Source organism: Mixophyes fleayi, chromosome 5 (genome assembly GCF_038048845.1).
Source record: "Mixophyes fleayi isolate aMixFle1 chromosome 5, aMixFle1.hap1, whole genome shotgun sequence".
Taxonomy (NCBI): Eukaryota; Metazoa; Chordata; class Amphibia; order Anura; family Limnodynastidae; genus Mixophyes; species Mixophyes fleayi.
In genome coordinates, this window is record NC_134406.1 from 53,074,785 (window position 1) to 53,101,942 (window position 27,158).

A 27,158-nucleotide genomic window follows, 5' to 3' on the forward strand; every position below is an offset into this window, starting at 1 on the left:
CTATGGCAACCAATCAGATTCTAGCTATCATTTTGTAGAATGCACTTAATAAATGACAGCTAGAATCTAATTGGTTGCTATAGGCAACATCCCCACTTTTTCAAACCCGCAGTTTAGTAAATCTAGCCCATGGTGTCGTCATCCACTACACATACTTATATATTATCTCTTATTTTCTAGTTTGTCCAAACTGCCAGTAACTCCAATGACATTATACCACAGAATATTATGTAAGTTTGTCAGTAGGCCAAGTTGTTGTATTTTGATTATTTTATCACACATAAATAGAGTGATAGGAAAGCTTTGGTCAGAGATATGTGCTTTATGGGATAAATACAAAAATATAGCTCTCTATTGACTGTTATGCTCTGCAACAAAATCCAGTAACATCTTTATAGAAGCAAAGTAACATCACAAAAACAAAATTATTAATATAGATCAAAATTTTAATTTGTCAAATACAAGGGAAAAAAGAAAGAATGGGCTTTGTGCACATTTAAAGACAATTAACGATTACAGTGTTATTTATATTAAATATAGCAACAATTTTTGATCAGTAATTGGTGCAAAGGGGCAAAATATTTAAACTATATTTTTAGGGTTAACAGTTTTCATTAGTAAAAAATTCACTTGATAAAGGTTCAGCTGTGGTAATTGATAGGAATGTTGTGTAAAGTGTAACACATTACATTTGCATTCTCAAGTGGTGTTTTTTTTTATACCAGAACATAATTCATATATATAGAGAAGTGAAACAACTTAACAAGATGTGGAATTTGACAGATTTCGGTTAGATCACAGAAAGTTTGCGCACAGCTGAAAAATTTGATAACTCTAATTGCTAAAAAAAAAAATGCATTAAAATGCATACTCTCAGCAGCAACCAAAATAAAATACATTTACAGGCGCAGTGCCATGTGATATGTTAAACACCACTAACAGCCAACAGAACTTTATTTTATGAATTATGGGTTATATGCGATTTATTCACCTTTGTGCAAGCTAATATTTGATTATCTCTTGGAGTGTACCTAGCACTAGTTACAGCAACCAGTGCTATATAGATTATGAAATACCACTCCGCCAGCAATTCTTATGTAATACACAACTTTTAGATGGTATCTTACGTCATTTGAGGTCTACACACAAGTACAGTGTTTATTGACAGGTAAGAAGGAGGACAAGAGGCATTTGTCAGTGTTGAGCATCAGTTAGGCCTCAACACTCACACTGGTGACCTTAGACACACCTTGTGCTTTGTAGCACTTTCTACACCTCACCTTAACACCTGACGCATACACACATACCTGTGCATATGTTCTATTCTTTGCGTTGCTTTACACAGCAACAGTCTCTCTTCTCAAGACCACTACAGTGCACTCGCAACAATAGAGTATCCAGCTGACTTTTATCCAGGCTTTTTTGTTTTTTTACATTTACGTTATAGTTTGTGCATTTACAAGATCAAAATATGCCCCTTTCTTTGCTAGAAGTTGTTGATGAGTTCCATGTTCTATTATCCTCCCGTTCTTCATGACGACAATAAGGTCCGCATTCTGAACTGTGGACAGTCTGTGTGCAATCATGATGCAGGTCCTTCCTTTCCTCGCTTCATCTAGTGCTTGTTGTACAACCTGAATATGATAGAAATTATATTGTAGTGAGCAAATCATTTCTGCTTATTGTAAGATTACGTTAGTGAGTATATACAAGAAGCCTAGAGATATTTGAGATGAAGCTCTGAATGTAAAGTAAGCTTTTATTTCTGTAAGCACAAGACTTCCTCTTTTCCTTCTCCTTAGACAGGGTAATTGTACATTCAGGGGCTCATGTAGAGTCAGACATAATTCCAAAACATAAGCGCAAAATGCACTTTTCTTTACTGTGCCTGTACAGTAAAAAGGATTATTCTGCAAACAGACTGAGACATATCTCTACATTGTACACCTACATGTAGAGAGTCAGAACGATGGAGGAGGGGGGCGGGCTGGCTTAGTTCGAGAACAGCAAGGGCGTGCGTACTATGTTGAGAAGGAAGCAGCCGCCTCTAGGAGGTGTATATGTTGTTGCTACTTCCCCCCAGTGTAAGATCTGTGCTGATCATCATCATCACAGACAAGAATTAATTTTTCATTTGTATGTGGTGTGCTACAGGCCCCAACATACCCAGGCTTCCTTTAACTGTTTGCGCATGCTGGCGCTTGTAGTGCTACAAGAGCCAGCATACCCATGGCTGCCAGAGCATGCTGGCACTTGGGGAACCACATGTGCCAGCATTCCCTGGCATTCAGGGTCCACTAGGACCTGTAGTGGACCAGAGAAAGTAAACACACACACATATATAAAAAAAAACAAATCTCCCCCACACCATCCTCATTGACCCACTTGGGTTATTTGAAAGCAAAAAAACATTAATAGACTCCGCAAAACCAGCTCTGTTAAGAGCCCTGATGCAAATAAGCTCTTAGCGGCTTTGCAGTTATATTTACAATTGGGGAATTTCTCATTGTTTGATGTGCTGAGGGTTTTCCTGCTATAGTGCCACCCAGCCCAGACTGGCATAGTCTAGTGCTGGATTTTAGGGGGACCCCATGCTTCCCAGATTTTGTCAATTCCACCCTACGCTTGCAGCACTGGGACTGGTTTGGCCTTGTCGTCTCTTTTTAACAGTGATTTAATTAACTATTTTGGCCCCATCCTGCAACATAAGTGTATCATACTTAAGGTATTTTTTTGCGTACTGTGCACATTCTCACATATATTAGGAAATGTGCAGCTCTACATACAAAGTAAATCACGTATTTTAGATGGCTTTTGTAATTTACAAATACTCTTTTGGTGTAAATTACGTCCAACTCTACCTCAGTCCCATAACATCTTGAATTCTGGGAATTTAGATGCATCATGCATCATACTGTGTGGAGCTTGTATGTTCTCCCTGTGTTTATGTGGGTTCCCTCTGGGTGCTCCAGTTTCCTCCCATACTCCAAAAACATACTGGTAGATTAATTGGCTACTATCAAAATTGACCCTAGTCTCTCTCTCTGCCTGTCTGTGTGTGTGTTAGGATATTTAGACTGTAAGCTCCAATTGGGCAGGGACTGTGCAGCACTGCAGAATTAGTGGCGCTATATAAATAGATGATGATGATGATCATACATAACCTGTAGGATGCCAATAGAAATGATGCTCTGAAAGAGGTATGAATGTGTCAGCTACTGTATTTGCTGTTTGTTGTCAGTAAAAATGAAGATATATGTTGATTATATTTAGCGCTCACAATAATTCATCTGCAGTTGTCTCACATGTCCAGGTTTTCCCGAAACGTATTATTTACCACTGGAAATCATTAACTTGCTTATTTTCCTAGAATTCAGATTCCTGATACATTGGACTTTGCAGGATTAGAAGGAGAAGAAGCCTAAAACTTAGAAAATTGCTGTGGGGTAAAACTACATTTTCTTGAGCACCAGTTTTCAGAAATGTGCCCATATGAGTCAACAGCATTCAGCCAATCAGAAAGCACATTTAATGGGAGTATTCAATTTTGTACGGTGTGCCGTGATGCGCCCCTGGTACAGTAGCGGGGGCACTCCACGACCATGCAACATGGCTGATTTTGCCTTGTGCCCCCATAGAGGTGTGCAGAAAAAAACCCTCTATTTTGGGGTACCTTAGTAACCGCAGATGCGCTCAGTCAAACATCGCAGTTATGCTCGCGGCACATCGTGGAGAACTGTATTCCCCCATTATTTGTGAAAAGATAAATGACAAAATAAGTAAAATTCTAATTATGAAGTTCTGTTCTCACCTTTTCACTTTCATTGTCTAATGCTGAGGTGGCCTCATCGAGCAGTAATAGTTTTGGAGAACGGATAAGTGCCCGGGCAATGGCAACTCTCTGCTTCTGACCTCCAGACAGCTGAGTTCCTTTCCCACCAACCGGAGTGTTATATTTCTGGAGAATTAATAACATACATCAGAAGCTTTGTTTCAATGGGACAATAAGGTTACATGTATAGTCAGATCACATATAGGTTTTATCCAGTGCTTGCTTCTGCTCCTATAAAGACATTCTTCTATCTTTACACTGGAATAATTGTTTTCATAGATTTCAGACTCCAAGAGCAGCTAAATAAAGAATATGAGGCAGGTTTTACAACATCTTTAGAAGGGAAAGACAAGGTAATGACACATCGCTAATCCGTTTGTTGGTTTCAGGAAACTGGGAATCCTAGGTGTAGAGGACGGAAAGTAGAGGAAATTGACCTTGTAAATCTTGGCCTTGGTGATAGTTGGTTGACAAAAGGATTTAGTAGGTGTGTAAGAAGGTACTCAGAGGCACATGTGATTTAGTAGGTGTGCAAGAAGGTACTCAGAGGCACATGTGATTTAGCAGGTGTGCAAGAAGGTACTCAGAGGCACATGTGATTTTGTAGGTGTGTAAGAAGGTACTCATAGAGGCACATGTGATTTAGTAGGTGTGTAAGAAGGTACTCATAGAGGTACATGTGATTTAGTAGGTGTGTAAGAAGGTACTCAGAGGCACATGTGATTTAGTAGGTGTGTAAGAAGGTACTCATAGAGGCACATGTGATTTAGTAGGTGTGTAAGAAGGTACTCATAGAGGCACATGTGATTTAGTAGGTGTATAAGAAGGTACTCATAGAGGCACATGTGATTTAGTAGGTGTGTAAGAAGGTACTCATAGAGGCACATGTGATTTAGTAGGTGTGTAAGAAGGTACTCATAGAGGCACATGTGATTTAGTAGGTGTGTAAGAAGGTACTCATAGAGGTACATGTGATTTAGTAGGTGTGTAAGAAGGTACTCAGAGGCACATGTGATTTAGTAGGTGTGTAAGAAGGTACTCAGAGGCACATGTGATTTAGTAGGTGTGTAAGAAGGTACTCATAGAGGCACATGTGATTTAGTAGGTGTGTAAGAAGGTACTCATAGAGGCACATGTGATTTAGTAGGTGTGCAAGAAGGTACTCAGAGGCACATGTGATTTAGTAGGTGTGAAAGAAGGTACTCATAGAGGCACATGTGATTTAGTAGGTGTGTAAGAAGGTACTCATAGAGGCACATGTGATTTAGTAGGTGTGTAAGAAGGTACTCAGAGGCACATGTGATTTAGTAGGTGTGCAAGAAGGTACTCAGAGGCACATGTGATTTAGTAGGTGTGTAAGAAGGTACTCATAGAGGCACATGTGATTTAGTAGGTGTGTAAGAAGGTACTCATAGAGGCACATGTGATTTAGTAGGTGTGTAAGAAGGTACTCATAGAGGTACATGTGATTTAGTAGGTGTGCAAGAAGGTACTCATAGAGTCACATGTGATTTAGTAGGTGCATAAGGTACTCATAGAGGCACATGTGATTTAGTAGGTGTGTAAGAAGGTACTCATAGAGGTACATGTGATTTAGTAGGTGTGTAAGAAGGTACTCATAGAGGCACATGTGATTTAGTAGGTGTGTAAGAAGGTATTCATAGAGGTACATGTGATTTAGTAGGTGTGTAAGAAGGTATTCATAGAGGTACATGTGATTTAGTAGGTGTGTAAGAAGGTACTCATAGAGGCACATGTGATTTAGTAGGTGTGTAAGAAGGTACTCATAGAGGCACATGTGATTTAGTAGGTGTGTAAGAAGGTTCTCATAAAGGCACATGTGACTTAGTAAAACTACACTAGAAAGTTGGTATATGTTGCTAAACAAATATCCCTATTGACTTATGATACATTATGACTATATATAAATAAGAAACACTGATATTAAATAACAACATAGTAAATGTAAAAACAATATCTGAGTTTATATTCAATTTTACTCATTGTAATATTATTAACATTGAAAATATGTAGACTATATTATATATAGATTTTCTATATAAGTGTTGTATATAAGTGTCTTACAAGTGAGATGCAGTATACTTATACAGTAAATATGGATCTGTTTACCCTTCTTAATGATTGCACCATTGCTGTGCACTTGTACTGAATATCACATTGCTACCGATGAGCAAAACGATTTAGTCATTTTCATAATTTTGGCTGATTCGAGAGTCTAAAACTAATTAATACTGTTCCGAAAGCTTTTTTTTTTTTTTTGCAAAGCCTGCAGACTCACAGGTATACACTTCTGTGTACACCTGTGTATAGTTTGAAAGAGGAAACACAAAAATGTCAAACTTTCTGGTTCAAACATCACTGGTTCAATGGTTCAGACAAACTAAAAGATTTTAACAAATGATTCAACAAACTTAAATGTTCAAAACAAAGCAATGAAAGTTTGTTCGCCTATACTAGAGATGCTCGGTCTCGGTTTTCTGAAAACCGAACCCACCCGAACTTAGGGGATGCGAGTAGGCGCGCAAGCCGGCTCGGTACTTTCACGCATCCTCGGATCTGAATTGAGGCAAAACGTCATTGTTGCGTTGTCGGATCTCACAGGTTTTGGATTCTATAAGTACCTCCCTCCCTCCCCAGGAGATCCCGCGCCATTGTTCACACAGAAACAGGGGTAGCAGTGTTCTTGTCACTCTCCAGTCTCCAGTGCCATTGCTCATACAGATACAGGGGGCTAGCAGTGTTCTTATCACTTGACAAAAATTGACTGGAAGTGACTGGAAATTAATGTTATTGATGTTAATAATAATGTAGGAACAAAGAAAGAGCCAAATTATGTGATTTTAGCAAAAATAAATAGGGATTTTAGAAAAAAGATAGGGATTCAAAACCAAAACACGTGAGGGCGGGTTTGCCAAAACCAAAACACAAAGTTAATCCAGATTCAAAACCAAAACCAAAATATGGGGATCAGTGAACCTCTCTAGCCTATACCCATCATCATTTCTCCTGCATGTAATAAACGTGCATTAGTTCACAGCAGCAAAATGAAAGCTATTTACCCAAAAGCAAAACTAACAGGGCAAGTCTTAATCATCGCATCATCGCTACTGCAGTCATACTATAGATTAATCAAACATATTCCAAAAATCTTTTCAAGGTCTCATCACATCAGCATTGGCCAAAGATGTGAAACTGAGGCCACATTTAGCAAATTGAGTTTCATAGCAGAACAGTAGTTTCTCAGGTGTGAAATGTCACCAATACAGTCTTAAGTCATTAAGGAGAGCAAAGCATAAAAAAGGAGTAACTTTGCATCTGGGCACAACCATGTTGCATCGGAGGGTGACATAAATTTATATTGTGGGGACAGATATATATTTGGGATAGGACATGTCCTAGATCAACTTTGAATTTAAGTGTAAAAATAAAGCTTTAAGTATTTGTGTGCTAGATAAAAAAGCAGCCAGTATTTAACTTGGAAGCAAAATAATAAACTAGTTTTCACCCCTTGCATTGTAACATGGTTTGTCCAGGATTAAATTGACTCCTTTTTTCGCCTTGCTCCCCTTAATGGCTCAGACCATTTGAATTGGCTTTACTATTCCACCAAATGCCATTCTGAGTTTCCAAATTCCACATTTTGAGGAATTTATAGTCTATAAATAGAGCTGAGACAACAATGGTTAAGTCATTCTGCCCTGTAGTGTGGCTTTATCTCCTGGTAGGACACAGGACAAATTTCGCAAGAGAAAAATGTAAAATGTGGAATATTCTGCAGAACAATTCTGAAAATTTTACTCATTTCTCATCCTAGGTATTTACCTCTGGCAGATTTTCTATAAAAGAGTGAATATTGGCTGCTTTTGCAGCCTGCTGTATTTCCTCCATTGACACCTGGCGGGAGTTGTCTCCATAGGCGATATTCTCAGCAACGCTGCAGTCAAACAGCATTGGCTCCTGTGACACGATTCCTATCTGAGATCGGAGCCACTGAACGTTTAAGCATTTAGCATCAACGCTATCGTACAACTGAAATAAGAAAGGTGAAACATTCAGAGCTTGCTGGACTGCTAGTGAGCAGTATTAGACAGAGAAATACACTTTTTTCCATTTGATACATTTACATAACCATTTTCCTCTTTTATTCATATAGAGTTGATGTCACCCTGTGGCATTGGTGAATAGCTGTTTAAAGGTATTTGTGTCCAATTTACGGCAAATGGTAGTGCCGCTAGGGCACAGAACATTGCAGTATCTTGGATAGTAACCCAGATTGTTCAGCAACCATAGTGCTGGTTCTGAATCAGTCCTTCAATAAGTGTGGGTAAATTCTATAGTGATACTCACTTGTGTATGCAGCTATGCAGTGTATAAAATAATACACTCTTTTGGACAACTATCTATTTTTCAATAATGTTCCACATGTAATGATTCAGCCATCTTTCACCCACTGTCAAATGATCACAGCTGCCAATCACAGCAAGGGGAGAGATTCAGTCTGATAGGATGGGAGGTTTGTAGTGAATGTAGAAGCTGATTGGATGTCCACAGCTCCTGTCCTATCAGATGCTGCATTCTGTACACATTTCCAGCCTGGACAGAGTTTAACTGCCCACGAAGGCTTGGTCACCTCAATCAAATCTCCTTAATGATCCTCCTACTTTGTCCACTAGTAAAAACTGGGATCCTGGTTGTGGGGACTACACACTAAAGCCCTATTTTGGGGTCAATATGTGAAGAAAGGCGCTTCAGGTGGTTTAATTTAACCTACTCCACTGTATGAAGGTGACTGCCTCTTCTGATTGAAAGGATGACTTTTCTGGAGATCAGAAACACTAAAAACAAGAATCCAATTGATTCTAAAATGTAGCAAGTTTATTTATAATAGGATCTAACTTATTCCTCATTCTCCATTATGAATCACAATAGCATCATCTAATGTGCGGTTATACAAAATATATAGCAAGGTATAGCTAAATCATTACTGGTGGCAGATAAAATAATAGCTAACTTTTTACAGGGTTTTTTTTTTGTAATTAAGTGACTCAATAGAGCATTAAAGAAAAAACAATTTGTTTTATTCATGGGTTTAAAAAAATATAGCCCACTTAACCAAGGTGGTTTTATTTTCTGTTTAATGCTATGCCCTGTATCGTTTCATAATGACTATTTACTATTTGTGTTTCACCAAGTATTTTGTAAATCCCAGATCTTACCACTGCCCCCTGGTGGGGATCATAGAACCTCTGCAGGAGCTGGACAGAGGTGCTTTTGCCACATCCGCTGCTGCCCACAAAAGCCACAGTCTGCCCACTGGATATTCTGACAGATAACTCTTGTAGCACAGGAACATCCGGCCGCGATGGGTAATTGAAGGAAACTTGACGCAATTCCAAATTTCCTTGAAACTTTTCCTAGTTTAAATACAAAAAAAACTGATTTTATACCCCAAGACAATTTTTACAATTAAAATAAATAGATACATGTAAATCACATGTCATTATATGTACACATTGGTGGTGTAACGTAATGCTCACTTACTGGTTTCTGTCCCTGCAGGCTGTAGCTGTCTATTGCTGGTTCACTACTGAACAACTGAAACAGGTGGGAAGCTGCAGATTTTGCTTTGGCGTAATCAGGAGCAAAGGATAAACTCTGTCCTACAGTTATAGCTCCGTATGTCAGTAAGGAAAACACACTGTAAAGTAAATCATAAAGTCAATAACTAGATACCCAGAATGTACAACTTTTCATGCACGTGTCTCACCATGCTCATCCTTATATGTACATTTTGCCCCTGTGATAACATATGTGAAATACTGTTACAGTGTTACATAGTGTAATCAAGCAATGTGTGAAGGCAAAAGCACAGACTACTGGTACTGATTATACAACTGTATAGGTCCTTACAAGGAAATTATGCCTAAATATTTGAAGGTCTAGGGCAGAGGTGCCTTTTGGGGAGGCTTTTCAGTTGCCCAGAAACCCCCCCAACACTAAAATCATGACAGTTGTGTGGTTTAGAAAGCGTAAATATCTTATAGAAACCCCCTCTTCCAAACTGTTTTAAAAAATAATAACTCATAGGGGCATAATCAATTGTTGGAGTTGCAGCCAAAATTAACGCTCCCGTCATTACGGTAATAGTGCGTGTAAATACCAGTATTACGGTACTTTTCTTGCTGAATTTTAGCTTACGGCTCAGTGAGCTGTGAGCTGAAATCCGGCTTACTATTACCATAATACCGGTAATAGTTTTTCCGCAGCGGAAACCGCGGACAATTGAATATGCCCCATAGGGCCTGATTCATCACGTATCTGCTGATTTTGAGCGTATCATATGCAAAACCACTCTGCACACGCCCAGAACCAGGACAGACGTCCGTGAATGCAGCCCTGTCGTACGTGAAGGACACTTAATACAGCCTATGAGTTCGAGGAACAAATGGAACAGGAAGGGACGTTTTGCTGTAGACACTGTACAGTGCTGGTGTGCCAAGACACCTCCGAATCAAGCCCTACGCACCTCAAAGTTGCTTACTTTTATGATCCCTTGTAGCTATAGAGCTATTCTAAGTCCTGAGTCCTAGTGATGATAAAAAACATTTTTGAAGAATGTCGAAATGCTAGAAAAATATTACTATAGGTGAGATTTTTTCAACCCATTTTTTTCTGTTTATTTATATTAAAAAAAAACAGTTCTATAAATTGGTGGTTTTTTTTTTAAATAAATGAAAATATGTATTCATGTACATTTTGTACCATAAAAAAGGATCATGTTGAAGGTAAGCTAATATCTATTATACATTTGTCCCTTTGTATTGGATATTAACTCCCAGACAAGATAAGAAGTTTGTGATGAGAGTAGCAAGGCTAAAACTATTGATGACATCAACCCCTACTACTGTAATGACCGAGGAAATTATTTGCATTCCACACACACTATTATGGACTCAAAGCCATTCTGCCATTTCCATCATATGGGATATTGCCATAAATCACTACATTTGTACAGACAATAGAGTAAAAAATCATTTAAAAAAAACGGTGAACAGCCCAGAAACAGCTTATCCAACTCTAGTGCTGCCAGGCTAGACAGGAACAGCAAAAGACAACGTGGGTTCACCCCGATTTCACTATTCCCAGCACTAGAGTTTGCCCACCTGGGCTGGTGGCACTACAGCAGGGAATCCTGCGGCATGGGGTCCCTCTGCCATAATGACAACCAGCCCCAGAGTAGTCAGCATTGGGCAGCATTCCCATGTGGTCCTCCAACCACCACCCCTGTGTAGAAAGATCTATGGCTTTTCCCACCCCCTGGGCGATGGGTGTTGGGTAATATTAATAGTATAATGCATCAAAGTATTTTGTCTCTGGTGCACTACAGTTCCCAGCATGGCCAGGCTGCCAATAAGTGTATGGGCATGCAGGCGCATGTAGTACTACAAGCACCAGCAGACCCATGGCTGCAAGCCCATGCTGAGACCTGTAGTGTCCCAAAGGAACATGTAAATAAAACACAGACATAAGTGTTAGCATTATTTTGAATGATATAAATACACCCTACACACCCACTGACTATGTTTGTTGGTCACCTACATCAAGGGTCTTTCATAATACATTGCGGGATTCAAATAAAATCAAAACCCTGGTAGATTATGCAAAATCAGCTCCTAAGAGCTTCCCTGCAAAGCATCAATGGACGCACTTATAACAAGCAGGCAATATAAATGCCTAACGTACTCAGACGTACGTGTGCTATGTAGTCAGTAGTGGAACACAGACTTTTATGAATTCAGCCGTTCACAAAAGCCAATATACGTGCGGGTTGCACTCAGACTGCGAGTCTTGATGAATCAGGACCTTATTCTGCAGTCTTAAGTATTAATGAACTTTGGCTTCAGTAAAATGGCCTCCATGACTGTTCTCACATTTGGCACTAATGTTTCTGTGACCTAGAATATGCAGTAAAAGTTTTATTTAATTGAATGTGAGGGAGAGATTTGTATTCATTTGTAGAGCTGTCTTATTTTACAAGGTATTTCATTATGTTTCTTTGATAACATGGTCATCTGCCCAGCTGCCCTTGGGCCATTTTTATGGTAAATTGGCTAAAAATAGACTTTCAGTCACTGAGATCAGCAGCGATCAAAAATCTACCTCAACAGTGGGTCTTCCTAAATAGACCCTCTAGTCTCTAGCGCAATATGCCTAATATTTACCTTCCCCATGAAATCTCCATCATCTGGCTGATGCAAGTCGTTTGAACTGGATAATGCTAAAAACCTATGATGCTGCTCAGTTCCAACCGGGGGTCTGGCTATAGACATGAGATTGCATATGTCTGGCCCTCAAAGATGGAGGAGGAAAAGCAAGCCCTAGAAGCACTCTGCTAGAAAGTATCTAGCAGGCAATTTTGAAACCTTTAGCCCTTGAAAAAAGTCTTGTAGACTTTTCATTTACCTGTTTTAAAGATGGTTCGTATAAAGCTGTTGCCTGGGTAAATGGAAGCTGACCTGTTATCATATGTGACTTCTCTCATCCACCTCTCCCTTTCATATGCCTAGTAATGACCTACTTTACTTACTGAACATATACAAAATATGTTTCTCATTAGTGCCGCTCATGAATACCTGTGCATGCTCATTAGTGCAGTGCATGAATACCTGTGCATGCTCATTAGTGCCGCTCATGAATACCTGTGCATGCTCATTAGTGCCGTGCATGAATACCTGTGCATGCTCATTAGTGCCGCTCATGAATACCTGTGCATGCTCATTAATGCCGTGCATGAATACCTGTGCCTGTGTAGTCACACCAATGTGTTCGCTCATGGTTTGTTGATCAGGTAGTTAAGGTATGGAGAACAGAACTTGGGTAATGAAAGACAGGTATATAATAATATTATACTTACAGAAATACGTCCTCTGCTTTCATCCTTTCTATTTCAATCAGAAAACCCCCAAAGCGGTAACATGCAGCATAGGTAAAATGTAAGAACGACTGACTGAATGCGAAACAGATGCCGTATATCATAGCCTTGCGCTGAGCGTTCCTAAAATATATCAATTTAAGAATACATTGTAAATTACTATTAAGGGAACAAAGGGGGGCATTTCAATGACAAATAACTGATTTATCATGGTATTATCCCTGTTCACCAGCTGGTATAATGCAATGAAACTTATATGTGCAATAACTATGTGACATGGCACCCACTGTATAAATATACATTAATAACTGCTAATTTCCCCTTAGTGAGCTCCTTCTATTTTACAAAGCGCTAAAATATCCTATAGCGATGGAAATAACTACATGAGACATAGATACATAAACATCCAGATGTAACAGGTGGTGATGGTCAATATGCAAGATAATAATAATAATAATAATAATATTAATAAGTATTATAGTATAAGATGAGGTAACTGTTATTACCTCAACCCATCAATGCACAGAATTCACTGCACATGGCCAGTCCATGATATAAATTAATCTATTAATTGTTTGTTTGGCTTCTAAGTCAAGTAGCCAGTGGTGGAATTTCCGATTTTATATCCAACTTTATTGTAACCCCTTCCAGTGAGAAGTTTTATTGCTAAAACGCCTAGTTAATAATACATATGAGACCTATTTCATTATAGTATGAATAATTATTAATTAAATATATATTTCTGACCTGTAGGGTTTCAGTAAGCGCTCTGCATACATTTCTTCAAAAGTTCGCTCTCTAGTTAATGATACAACTGTTCGAATGTTATCCACTGCTTCCGTTGCAACCTATTAATTTGTTGAGAAAAGAAGAAAATTATTATATGCTACAATACATACCTGTGACATCATTGAAGCACTTCGGTAACGAACATCAATGACAAATGTTTCAGCTAAAAAAAATATGGCTGCTTTAGTTGTGCTTAGGAAACTAGTAAACTTTAATGACTGCTATTGGTACATGTTGCAAGGATATCCAAATTTAGGCGCACCAGGGGGTAAATGTATCAAAGTGCGATTTTGCAACTCCAGCGATTTTCTCGGGAGAGTTGAAACTCGCCAATGTATGAAGCTGAGATTTCATGCAAAATCGCCAGAGTTCTGCTTCTGTCAAAATCGCTACTTGCAAAATCGCCAGAGATCAAACTCCCGACTGTTTGCCACTGCAGCTATACAGCTCTCAAATGTATGAAGCTGCGAGTTAGCAAACTCAGGAGAGTTTGCTTCAAAACACACCAGATACAACACGCTGCTTGATAGCAGCGTGTTGTACAAACACATCACTGTTACACTGCCCTGGTAGTGTTAAAATGGTAAAGAACAGATAAAAGTTGAAAAAAAAAAGCTTAACCCTAGTGCTGCCTGACTAGTGCTGGTCCCGTGAAAATCGGGGAAAAATTTTGCGTGGGGTCCCTCTGATTTTTTAGTAATTACAGCTTACGCAAGTAGCGTTGCGCATGCGCAATGAGCTACGTTACTTGCGTAAGCTCTAGGTACAGTATTAGGTGATTCCCCCACTAGCGTGGGAAAATCACATAATACTGTAGTTATAGCTTACACAATGAACGTACGTTCATTGCGTTTAGGACCTCCTACCTATTAGGAGGTGTTTGCGTCGGGTAAAGACTTTTTTTATTTTTCTACAATCAAGAACAAAGATTTGGGATCTTACAAATATGGGGCCCTCCTGGCCGAAGCAATGAAGATATTGGACAAGCCATCATTTTTGGAAGTATAATTTGCTGGGACTGGGGCAAGCACAGACTATTGGAAGAAGAAAGAAGACATCTTTGGTGAGTATTTGGGGTGTTTTTATTTTTAATAAAAAGATGTGATTTTAATGAGGGTGGTTAGTGTATTTATTGTGGGGTTTTTATTTTTAATAAATATGTGTGGTATTTACAAGGGTGTTGTTATTTATTAAACTTTTTTTTGTGGTACTACAGGTCCCAGCAAGCCAGGGATGTCAGGGCATGTTGGCACTTGTGGTTCTCCAAGTGCCAACATGCCCTGGCTGCCTTGGGTATGCTGGTGCTTGTAGTTATACAAGCACCAGCATGGCCACACTGTTTTTGGCAACCTGGCTGGCTGGGACTTGTAGTCCCACAAAACAAAATGGCGTCCGTTTATTTTTTTCATACTTTTTCGCCGTATTACCTTACTACCCACAGACCAGGGGTAGTAGGAAGAGCCCTAGTGCTATCAGCACTGGGCTGGTTCTTTCTAGGGGGGGGGACCGCTCGTTTTTTTCGGCGGACCCCACTCCCTAGGGAATCCAGCCCAGCGCTGAACAGTCTAGGGTTGGTTAGTCATTATGGCAGGGGGACCCCTGCCGCGTGTCCCCCTGCTATAGTGCCGCCAACCTTGGCTGGTTTGCCTAGTGCTGGTAAAGTGAAAATCGGGGGGACCCTACGCAAAATTTTTCCCCGATTTTCACGGGACCAGCACTAGTCAGGCAGCACTAGGGTTAAGCATGAATAGTGGGGGACCTCAGGCTTTCTTTTTTTTTTCAACTGTTATCTGTTCTTTACCATTTTGACAGCTGCCGCAGCTCCAGCAGCTGTATGACAGGTCAGTGTAACAGTGATGTGTTTACAACTCACTGTTACAACACAGCAGAGTTTGCCAAACACAGGAGAGTTAGCTATACTCGGGAGTGTTTACATCGCACAAAATCGCCAGAGATGACCAGCGATTTTGAACATGAGTGTCAAAATCGCAGCTTGATACATTTCATGTTTTTTTTTCAAAACTCGCAGGTAAACACCCGCGATTTGCCGCGATTTAAACACGCTGGCAAACTCGCACTTTGATACATTTACCCCCAGGTTACCATTAACTAACTCACTTATGGCAATGTACAGCAGGTACATCCTAAAATGAACTATTTGTACTGCTAGAAAAACAATACAGTTATTATATGAAGTTTAACAATGTGTTAGATATGAAATAGAAATTAAAGTGTGAAAACTGAACTCATTAAAAAAATCCACAGTGAGTTGTTGCACGGACCAGTAGATTTTCAAAGCTTTTAGCTATTTAATTTCTGCATTGGTCAGCTTTAAAAGGAACATTATTGCAAATGATATGATTGACTTGAGAATATATACATATTGAGATGATATTATTATTATTATCCTTTATTTGTTAGGCACCACAAGAGTTCCGCAGTGCTGTACACTGCACAAACAGTAGACTATACAGAGTAAAACATTACTGAACAATAAACAAAAAATACCAAAACTTCAGAAGCTCCAAGCAGGCTAATGCAGTAAAGACAGAGCAGAAGAACTAGAGATGGGCGGGTCCGGTTCTCCGAGAACCGAACCCACCCGAACTTTGGGTATCCGAGTACCGAGCTGAGCAGCTCGGTACTCTCCCGCCAATTCCGAATCCAAATCGAGGCCGAACGTCATTGTGACGTCGTCGGATCTCGGGACTCGGTTCTCGCGATACTTCAACTTTATAAATACACGCCTCCACAGCAATCCATCGCCATTTGACAGAGGGAGAGAGCAGGGTGTAGTCATAGGCTAATTAGAGCAGGGACAGAGAAAGAATACAATATTGTTCTTGCAATTGCTCTAACCAAAATCGCTAGTGCAGAGAGGAGGATAGAGGTTTATTATTTTTTCTTCATATTTGGCACTCCCCAGCGCTTTTGGGTTGTCCCCCATAATTGTGCATTAATATTTCTGGCTGTCAAAAGTCATATCTGTCAGCAGTATCTACTCAATAAATGTTAGCACTCCTCAGTGTTTTTGGGGTGTCCTCTCTAATTGTGCATTAATATTTCTGGCTGTCAAAAGTCATATCTGTCAGCAGTATCTACTCAATAATTTTAAGCACTCCTCAGTGTTTTTGGGGTGTCCTCTCTAATTGTGCATTAATATTTCTGGCTGTCAAAAGTCATATCTGTCAGCAGTATCTACTCAATAAATGTTAGCACTCCTCAGTGTTTTTGGGGTGTCCTCTCTAATTGTGCATTAATATTTCTGGCTGTCAAAAGTCATATCTGTCAGCAGTATCTACTCAATAAATTTTAGCACTCCTCTGTGTTTTTGGGGTGTCCTCCCTAATTGTGCATTAATATTTCTGGCTGTCAAAAGTCATATCTGTCAGCAGTATCTACTCAATAAATGTTAGCACTCCTCAGTGTTTTTGGGGTGTCCTCTCTAATTGTGCATTAATATTTCTGGCTGTCAAAAGTCATATCTGTCAGCAGTATCTACTCAATAAATTTTAGCACTCCTCAGTGTTTTTGGGGTGTCCTCTCTAATTGTGCATTAATATTTCTGGCTGTCAAAAGTCATATCTGTCAGCAGTATCTACTCAATAAATTTTAGCACTCCTCTGTGTTTTTGGGGTGTCCTCCCTAATTGTGCATTAATATTTCTGGCTGTCAAAAGTCATATCTGTCAGCAGTATCTACTCAATAAATGTTAGCACTCCTCAGTGTTTTTGGGGTGTCCTCTCTAATTGTGCATTAATATTTCTGGCTGTCAAAAGTCATATCTGTCAGCAGTATCTACTCAATAAATGTTAGCACTCCTCAGTGTTTTTGGGGTGTCCTCTCTAATTGTGCATTAATATTTCTGGCTGTCAAAAGTCATATCTGTCAGCAGTATCTACTCAATAAATGTTAGCACTCCTCAGTGTTTTTGGGGTGTCCTCTCTAATTGTGCATTAATATTTCTGGCTGTCAAAAGTCATATCTGTCAGCAGTATCTACTCAATAAATTTTAGCACTCCTCAGTGTTTTTGGGGTGTCCTCTCTAATTGTGCATTAATATTTCTGGCTGTCAAAAGTCATATCTGTCAGCAGTATCTACTCAATAAATTTTAGCACTCCTCTGTGTTTTTGGGGTGTCCTCCCTAATTGTGCATTAATATTTCTGGCTGTCAAAAGTCATATCTGTCAGCAGTATCTACTCAATAAATGTTAGCACTCCTCAGTGTTTTTGGGGTGTCCTCTCTAATTGTGCATTAATATTTCTGGCTGTCAAAAGTCATATCTGTCAGCAGTATCTACTCAATAAATGTTAGCACTCCTCAGTGTTTTTGGGGTGTCCTCTCTAATTGTGCATTAATATTTCTGGCTGTCAAAAGTCATATCTGTCAGCAGTATCTACTCAATAAATTTTAGCACTCCTCAGTGTTTTTGGGGTGTCCTCCCTAATTGTGCATTAATATTTCTGGCTGTCAAAAGTCATATCTGTCAGCAGTATCTACGCAATGGATTCAAAGCAGTCCACATATGATCTAAATGAGCAACCAGGTTCTGTCACCAGTCCTGATGTTAGTGTTCCCAGTACGTCATCTGGCCAAGGCGATGTCAAACAACAGAGTGTTTTCAAATTAGTGCAAAAAACAAAAACCAAAAAAAAATTTACTGTATTGAAGCGAAAACGAAGTGTAACTGAGCAAAAGTTAAGTGACGATAAAAAAAAAATTGCAAGCATGCCATTCTACACACGCAGTGGCAAAGAGAGAATGAGGCCTTCACCTTTGGCTATTAGTGGCAGATCCCAAAAAGTTACCCAGCCTACAATTGGTGCACAACTACTGTTACGCGTCAAAGCTGAGCTGCAAGATACCAGTGAGGCATTACAGGAGAATATTTGCTCTGATTCACAAATGACAACAATCCCTGTGGAGAGTCCATCCAACAGTGGGATGTCTAATCGTGAGCATTCTGCTGATGTGTGCCTTAATAGCCCGAGTGTAGCCGGTGATACCCAAATTGAGGATGCCACTTTGGAATTAGAAGAGGATGAGGGGGAGATTTGTGTAGGCGACGAGGGCGCTAATGAGGATGTTGATGAGGATGAGGTTGTTTGTGTAAGTCCTGCACCAGTGGCAGCAGTTCTGGCACGTGACAAGAAAAAGGCCATTGTCATGCCTGGGCATAAAACAAAAAAATCCACTTCTTATGTGTGGAATTATTTCTACCCAAATCCAGACAACAATTGTATAGCCATTTGTAGTGTATGTGAAGCCACAGTCAGTCGAGGGAGGGACCTTAACCATCTTGGAACCTCGTCTATGTTACGCCATTTAACGAGAGTTCATGGCAAAGTGTTGGGAAAAGCTGAAAGTTCTTCCCAAAAGAATACAAGCACTCCCTCATCAGCTAAGACCCTCCGCTCACCGACATACCGACGGCCACAAAATACACCCACCACACCATCCTCATCAATATCCTCAGTAGCGCTCGGAGTTAGCCCGGCATCCCACTTAAGGCTGGATGACTCCGGCACTATTATTGATTCCTCTGAAGAAAGCGTTAGTCCTGCTGCTGCTGTTGCTGCTGCTGGGGGTGAATCGTCATCCCAGAGGCAGGTGAATAAAATGAGCAGTCCTACATTTCAGCAATTAACTGTGAAACAATCCTTTGCGAGGGGAAGCAAATATGACAGCAGTCACCCAGTCGCCAAGCGAATCACAGACGCCATGGCTGCAATGTTAGTGTTAGATCTGCGTCCAATCTCCACCATAAACGCAGCTGGTTTTTCACAGTTAATTGAGGTTTTGTGTCCGCGTTACAGAATTCCATCGCGACACCATTTCTCCCGTAAAGCTATTCCACAACTATACCAAAAAGTGTGTAAAAATGTAGAGATTGCGCTGAAAAATGCCATTCTGCCCACTGTTCACTTAACCACAGATATGTGGACAAGTGGAAGTGGCCAAACCAAAGACTATATGACTGTGACAGCCCACTGGGTTGGTCATTCACCTTCACCAGCAGGAACAGCAGCAGCATGTACACCACTACGTAACATTTGTCACAGGCAGGCCACTCTTTGTATCACCGGCTTCACTAACAGGCATACGGCTGACAATTTGTTACGCAAACTGAGAGATGTGATTGATGCATGGCTTATACCACTCGGACTCTCCCCAGGGTATGTCATTTCAGATAACGCCAACAATATAGTGCGAGCATTACAGCTGGGTGATTTCCAACATATTCCCTGTTTTGCTCACACCATCAACTTGGTGGTGCAGAGCTTCCTACGAAACAACCGTGAGGTGCAGGAGATGCTTTCGGTGGCCCGTAAAATTTCAGGCCATTTCAGGCATTCAGCCACAGCATGTAGGAGATTACAGCAGCTCCAAGAGCAGTTTAACTTGCCCTGCCACCAACTTAAGCAAGAGGTGGTAACTCGGTGGAATTCCACCCTGTACATGCTTCAGAGGATGGAGGAACAGCGCAAAGCCATCCAAGCATATTGCACAAGTCATGACATTGGGAAAGGAGGGGGGATGTATTTCACTCTTGCACAGTGGGGAATCCTTTCAGTGCTGTGCAAGGTGCTGAAACCATTTGAAGTTGTGACATGTGAGGTCAGTGCAGACTCTGCTAGTTTGAGCCAAGTCATTCCTTTAATTAGACTATTGGAAAAGCAGCTTGAGAAAATGAAGGAGGAGCTGAAAGCAAGCAATTCAGCAAAGTATGTTGGCCTTGTCGATCAAGTACTTAATTCGCTTCACAATGATCCTCGAGTTATTAAGATCTTGAACTCGGATCAGTACGTTTTGGCCACTGTGCTTGATCCAAGGTTTAAAACCTACATTGAGTCTTTACTTGTAAATGAGCGAGATGTGAACTTTTGCAAGGAGCTATTGCTCAGCAAGTTGGCCGCTGAACTGGGCCTCGGCTTGACGACGTGTCCTCCTTCACTTTCTCAAGCTGTTGCTCGTAAAAAATTAAATTTCCAAAAAAGAAGCAGGGAAGACACAGGGGGCAGACGAGAACAATTTAACATCTGGGCTGGTTTGAAGGATTTTTCAAAAAAAAGTGTCACTTTGCCCATAAGTCCATCCAATATGAGTATAAACATGCAAAGGATGGTGGAGGATTACTTTCAAGAGGTAGTTGATATGGAAATGTCAGACAGTCCCTTTCCTTACTGGGAAGAAAAGCAAGCTATTTGGAAACCCATGTACAAACTTGCTTTGCAATACCTAAGCTGCCCACCCTCCAGTGTGTACTCTGAACGAGTGTTCAGCACAGCAGGGAACTTAGTCAGTGATCGCCGTAGAAGGTTACTTCCCAAAAATGTGGAGAAAATGATGTTTATAAAAATGAACTACATCTTCCACGAGGAAGGCCTTCACCATCCAAGACATGCAAGCACTGACTGTTCTCTAATGGCGGATTCAAGCGGCGATGAATTGATAGTCTGTGATGATGACGATAACACTGATGAGGGTGAGGATGAAGCTGAAGATGATGCCGATAACATCTTTTTAAAACTTTCTATGTAAGTGTAGGGTGCAATCTACCCCCAAAGAGGAAAGGGACTTGTGGCATTTCCATATCACATACCATCTTGAAAGGCTGCTGTTAGGGCAATTTATCCTTAAGGGTAGGGTGTCATAGACAGAGTGACCCTAAACTGGCTTTGTCCATTTTTCATAATATTGTACAGTCTATAATGGCTGAATTTTTTAGTATTTTATACAAGTGGAGGGGGGCCTAGAGAGACAGAAACCAAACTGGCTTTCTCCATGTCAATTAATATTGTACAGTCTATAATGGCTGAATTTTTTAGTATTTTATACAAGTGGAGGGGGGCCTAGAGAGACAGAAACCAAACTGGCTTTCTCCATGTCAATTAATATTGTACAGTCTATAATGGCTGAATTTTTTAGTATTTTATACAAGTGGAGGGGGGCCTAGAGAGACAGAAACCAAACTGGCTTTCTCCATGTCAATTAATATTGTACAGTCTATAATGGCTGAATTTTTTAGTATTTTATACAAGTGGAGGGGGGCCTAGAGAGACAGAAACCAAACTGGCTTTCTCCATGTCAATTAATATTGTACAGTCTATAATGGCTGAATTTTTGGGTATTTTATACAAGTGGAGGGGGGCCTTGAGAGACAGAAACCAAACTGGCTTTCTCCATGTCAATTAATATTGTACAGTCTATAATGGCTGAATTTTTTGGTATTTTATACAAGTGGAGGGGGGCCTTGAGAGACAGAAACCAAACTGGCTTTTTCCATTTCTTTACATATTTAACTATAAGTGTAGGGTGTAATATACATTCAAAGACGATGGCTGCCTTGCCAATATGCATAGATGGAGAGGAAGACAATCTGTTTTGTGTGTAGAATAGGCCTACCAACGAAGAATTAAACTGTTTTTTGGGATGATTTATTACCTCAACAATTAGATTACTTGTCTCTAAAACAGTTGGAGCACTAAATTGGGTTAATTTAGGCCCAAAAACATGGATTTTCCCAAAAAATAGCAAAACAAAACCAAACAAAACCAAAACCAAAACCAAAACACGCAATGGAGGTTTTGCAAAACCAAAACCAAAACCAAAACACGACGGTAATCCAGATCCAAAACCGAATCCAAAACCAAAACACGGGGGTCAGTGACCATCTCTAAGAAGAACAGGTATGGACACAGGAGGGAAAAGGGCCCTGCTCAAATGAGCTTACATCCTAAGGGAGGGTGAACAAAACTCCTGCACAAAGGGAGCCAGTTGACGTATATGGAAGAGAAGTGGGGCAGGGAGGAGAGAGAGGAGAACGGGTTAGGTGGAAGGTTGGTAGGCTTTGAGGAAAAGGTGAGTTTTAAGTGCCCGTTTGAAGGAGTTTAGATTAGGAGAGAGAGACAGATGGAGCGAGGGAGGTCATTCCAGTGAAGGGGGGCTGCATGGGAGAAGTCTTGGATTCTGGAGTGGGAAGAGGTGACCAGAATGGAGGAGAGGCGACGGTCATTGGCCGAGCGCAGGGAGCAGGCGGGAGTGTGAATGGAGAGAAGGTTAGAGATATAGGGGGCAGTAGATTGGGAGAGAGCCTTGTACGTAGTGGTCAGGAGTTTGAAAAGGATTCTATAGGTGACGGGGATAGCAGCTTTAGATAAATGAAGTTTTAATTTTATAGAAAATGAATCTACAATGCCAATGAATACAAACAGCTCCCTATCAACAAATTCTGAGAGTGTACAACTGAGAAGAATTGGCCGGTCTTTTTTGAGCTTTTAAAGATAACATCAGAAAATTGTACGCTTAATATTGACATTTTTGATTATTTTTTATTTTCTAGAGTTACTGCTATATTCTTAAACTAACCAAATATCACAAGAGAAAAATACCTTCCCAGCAAGTTGAAGTTGTTTTTTATCTCGATTTGCGAAGCCAGTAAGTGCTCTGGTCTCAAGGAAACCAGTGACCCCAAGGATAGGAGTAATAACTAAAATCAGCAAAGACATTTCCCAGCCGAATGCAAAAGCAATTATGATGCACAGAACCGTTGTGGCAATGTTTTCTGCAATCAAGCCAAGTCTGGAACCAGTTGCCTGTATATAAATGAAATTGAAAAAGGCAATGCAAATAAAAATAAAATAACAGTAACATAAGTGTAATAAACAAAATCCTAAATCAAGCATATATCCTCTCTCAACCTGAGGTGCATCGCACTGTTTGACCATGAGAAGAATGGTTTAGGTTACGGAAGGGGAAGAACAGGTCAAAAGATGTAAGAGAAACAAAGATCACATATGTATCTTTTATTTAGGAATTTGGGGAGTTATGACTCTGCTTTCGCAATTAAGTAAAGTAATTTGCTATATAATCTTATTTATACTGTTTCTGTGAATTTAAAACCTGACTTTTGGGAAAAAACATTATTACAAATTACACATTTCACCTGTCAAGAACATATTTATCTTGTAAAACTGTGGTGTATATGTCCTACGACATGAGCCCATGCACAATACTCCTGAGTACCGGAAAGTACAGTATAATGGTTCCATATTGTTAACTAAACTACTAATACATTTAAAATTTATTTGAAAGCAATTAAAAAAAAAACGTAATGCTCATTTTGACCTAGTGGCTCTTTCTCTGGCAATAGCCTGAAATTAAATAAATATTTGTGAAGGAAATTATTACCAATGTTTCAAATGGAAATTTACATCTATATCTAACAGACACTGTTTAGATGCAATAAAGAACCTTAAGAACATTAATAATATACATCGGAACCAAAAGAGGAACATTGGGGAAATTTAGGTTGATAGTAAGAGAGACAATGTGTGGATAGATATATATACACACACACACACACACACACACACACACACACACACACACACACCTTGGACACGTACTTTTTACTATTGCAGGTGTGATAAAATCTATTTGCTAGTGTAATGTAAGGTAATGTGTGTTTGTGGTATACTTTATTTGCATGACTACAGGTGCTGGCCAATCAGTGAAGGAGAGAGCTGGATGAGTTGCACATGGAGGCAGAGCGGGAAGCTGGTAATGCTGCTGATCGTAGTCTTGGAATTATAGCCAAGCTACATAGTAAAAAGGGACAGGTGCAGCTGACATCACAGAGGCTCATTGTATGTATTGATGTTTGTGAGAGAACAGCTGATGCTCAGATCTTTTGCTGTGGTAATTTTAATATGAAATTCAGAAAGAAAGCAATAAAACCAGTTATAAATACTGTATTTATGTGTTTATGAAAATATGTATGCAAACACAAATTCATGAATAGCCAGTAAAGCTGAGGGGCTGGTGAGGCAATTAGTGTATAGTAATAAATCATACTTATCATACGTAGCAGCTGTGGTGGGTTTATGATACGGCATTTGCATCATTTCGGCCTGACCCCCTCAACGGAAAAAGGTAATCACATCATCGCGCTGTGGCCAAAATGACACGATGTGGGGAGGGGGGGAGTGCGCAGTATGCAGCAGGGGGGCCTGCTGTCCCGGGAGTTTGAGAAAACTAACTAACATTCAGCAGTCTTCAGACATTCCGGGAGAGTAGGCAAACATGGCATAAATAATGCTATGTCTGAGACTGAACAGAAACTGTTATGAAGATATGTGAAAAAATGACCCAGTACAGCTGAGGTGCTGGTGTAACACTGAGGGGTATATTTACTAAACTGCGGGTTTGAAAAAATATAGATGTTGCCTATATCAACCAATCAGATTCTAGCTGTCATTTATTTAGTACATTTTACAAAGTGATAGTTAGAATCTGATTGATTGCTATCGGCAACATCTCCACTTTTTCAAACCCGCAGTTTAGTAAATATACCCCTTAATCTTACAGGAAAAGCATACTATAATGCGTTAAATTTTCACTGAGTACTATGTTGAAGAATGTGTAAAAACATGTGAAACTATAAACCAGTCAAGCTGAGGTCTGGTGGAATATAAATATCTGTGCCAAAACAATGTACTATTAATTTAATTATCTGAGACCATATCAAATGATGTTATTTTACCCTGTATATACTGTATGTATGAAGTAAACTAACCAGTGCGCTAATGCTCTGGTTAATCCACCTGTAACTCAAAGGAAGAAAGTGACTATCAAAGTTTTGAAGTGAAGAAGTAAACTTATGAACCGTTCAGATATAACCAGGGCAGGATTAAGGAAATGGAGGCCCCTGGGCTAAGGGGGCCTCCATTCCCCCGTGAGGCCCCCACCCCTGTGAGCCGCCCCCTGTGAGGCCCCCCTTGGCCTAACGTAGGCCAAGTACAGTACATGCAAATGAGGCTGAGGCATCCTGAGATGCCTACGACATATGGGAGTAAATATGTTGTTTTTATGGGTGGCTTTTTTATATGACAATTACACCAAATATTCATCCAACCCAGCATCAGGCTCTACATGAGGTTAGTTCTGACTGGAGATGTCAGCCGGGAAGAAGTTGCTATTACAGGTGGCTGCAGAATCGAACTCTTACTAATGGGAATAAGGCTGTGTTATCAGGGATAGGATGTTTCTGTGGTGTCTTCCTTCCATGCTAAATCCAGACCTGAACATATTGTACCAAATGTGACCAAATGACACAATTGCAGCTACTTACAGTCTGTATCTGAGAAGCATCTGTGGCAAGTTTGGTTGTTAAAGCTCCAGTGTTGTTTTTCTTGTTATCAAACCATGAAATATCCTGAGGAGAGTAAAATGAAGACAACATGAGAAAAATACCCAAACAAGTAATCACCTGGCTGACATTGTCATATATGGAATAGGAAGTGTCTCCAAATTAACCTGACGAAGCATGGCCTGGAACGCCATCTGTCTCAGCCGCATGGTGAGGACTTCTCCCGACCTTCCAAACATGAAACCCTGACAAAAAGGGGGATGATATGTTGTTATACAGATACATACATTTCTTAATAAAAATGTTTACAATCAGCATATATTATTAACAAGGTTTAGTCTTCATAACTAAGAAAAGAGTATATATTATTAGATAACATATATAGACTAATAATAATAATAATAATAATAATTATTAGTGCTTTGCTGATGGTATGATTATATATAATATCACAGTGGTAAAGTGGGCATAAAGTGCTCAGACGCCCTCTCATTAATCATCTAGCCCGCACATGCAGGGAGAACGCACAGCTCTCTGTGAACAGCATATGGTGCACCATGGAGAGGGCGGCAGGTGTAACTTGGTATGGAAACCAATTAGTTTGTGGGGGTGTCAGTTGTTTGAGGGCCTCACAGGTATGACCCTGCTTGCCTTGGTTATAATCCTGCTCTGAACTAGGTGGCTCTTTCTCCAGCCCTTGCAGTCAAGCAAAATAACTCTGAATGCTTCAATCAATAAAAAAAGATGTGAGGCTGTGGGACCGATGTCTCAGATGTGAAGGAGGAGTGGTTCAGCATCAATGACAGTCGGAGCACCCGTGACCCACTCCTCACTCACATCATCATGGTACTACCAAGTGCCAAAATGCAAGAGGCACCATCCGGTCACTTGTCTCACTTTTCCTCGTACCTGCCAGCCATCACTATGCTTCTGGTGGACCCATTTCTCAACTCCTTCTCTCTCCTCCATTCCCCTCTGTCTCCTCCACTCCCCTTTCCACTACCAACTCCCCTCCCTCACTCTTCCCCTATCTCTCCTCCCTCCCCTCTCTCTACCGCTACCCATTCTCCTCCCTCACTCTTCCCCTATAACCCCCCCTCCCCTTCCGTCCTACTTCAGGGACTGAACTGAGCTGGTGGCAGAAGGACTTGAATAGAGCCACTGTGTGTGTAGGGAGGGGAAATTAAATTGGGGACTTGGCATAGTATTGTTATGTGGGGGTATTAATCTTATGTTGGAACTGGTGGGGGTATCAAATTAATGTGGGTTTGGAAGGCTATTAATGCAATATGGGTCTCTGTTAAATGTGAGGGCTAATAGATTAATGTTTGAATGCTATTAACTTGATCTTGTGGCTGGTTGCAGGCTATAGGCCTATTAATTAAATGGGAATATTATTATTGTTTAACCAAATACCTATTTTGTCCCTTG

The 27,158-nt window shown here is 40.2% G+C and overlaps 1 protein-coding gene across 3 annotated transcripts in view; it reads right to left on the reverse strand.

Annotated features, from left to right (window-relative positions):
• Window positions 1-416: 416 nt before the first annotated feature.
• ABCB5 (ATP binding cassette subfamily B member 5) overlaps window positions 417-27,158 on the reverse strand; it is a 141,641-nt gene continuing 114,899 nt past the window's right edge. For 2 of the 3 annotated variants that reach the window (XM_075212201.1, XM_075212204.1), the window contains exons 19-28: window positions 25,895-25,972; window positions 25,710-25,793; window positions 22,969-23,172; window positions 13,533-13,633; window positions 12,768-12,908; window positions 9,395-9,551; window positions 9,070-9,267; window positions 7,676-7,882; window positions 3,812-3,958; window positions 426-1,634 (exon numbers count right to left, since the gene is read on the reverse strand). In XM_075212201.1, the coding sequence (XP_075068302.1) occupies window positions 1,437-1,634; window positions 3,812-3,958; window positions 7,676-7,882; window positions 9,070-9,267; window positions 9,395-9,551; window positions 12,768-12,908; window positions 13,533-13,633; window positions 22,969-23,172; window positions 25,710-25,793; window positions 25,895-25,972 (1,515 nt within the window). In that variant the 3' untranslated portion in view covers window positions 426-1,436. Of the gene's footprint in view, window positions 1,635-3,811; window positions 3,959-7,675; window positions 7,883-9,069; window positions 9,268-9,394; window positions 9,552-12,767; window positions 12,909-13,532; window positions 13,634-22,968; window positions 23,173-25,709; window positions 25,794-25,894; window positions 25,973-27,158 lie in introns of all 3 variants that reach the window. The other variant, XM_075212203.1, reaches the window with a different exon arrangement.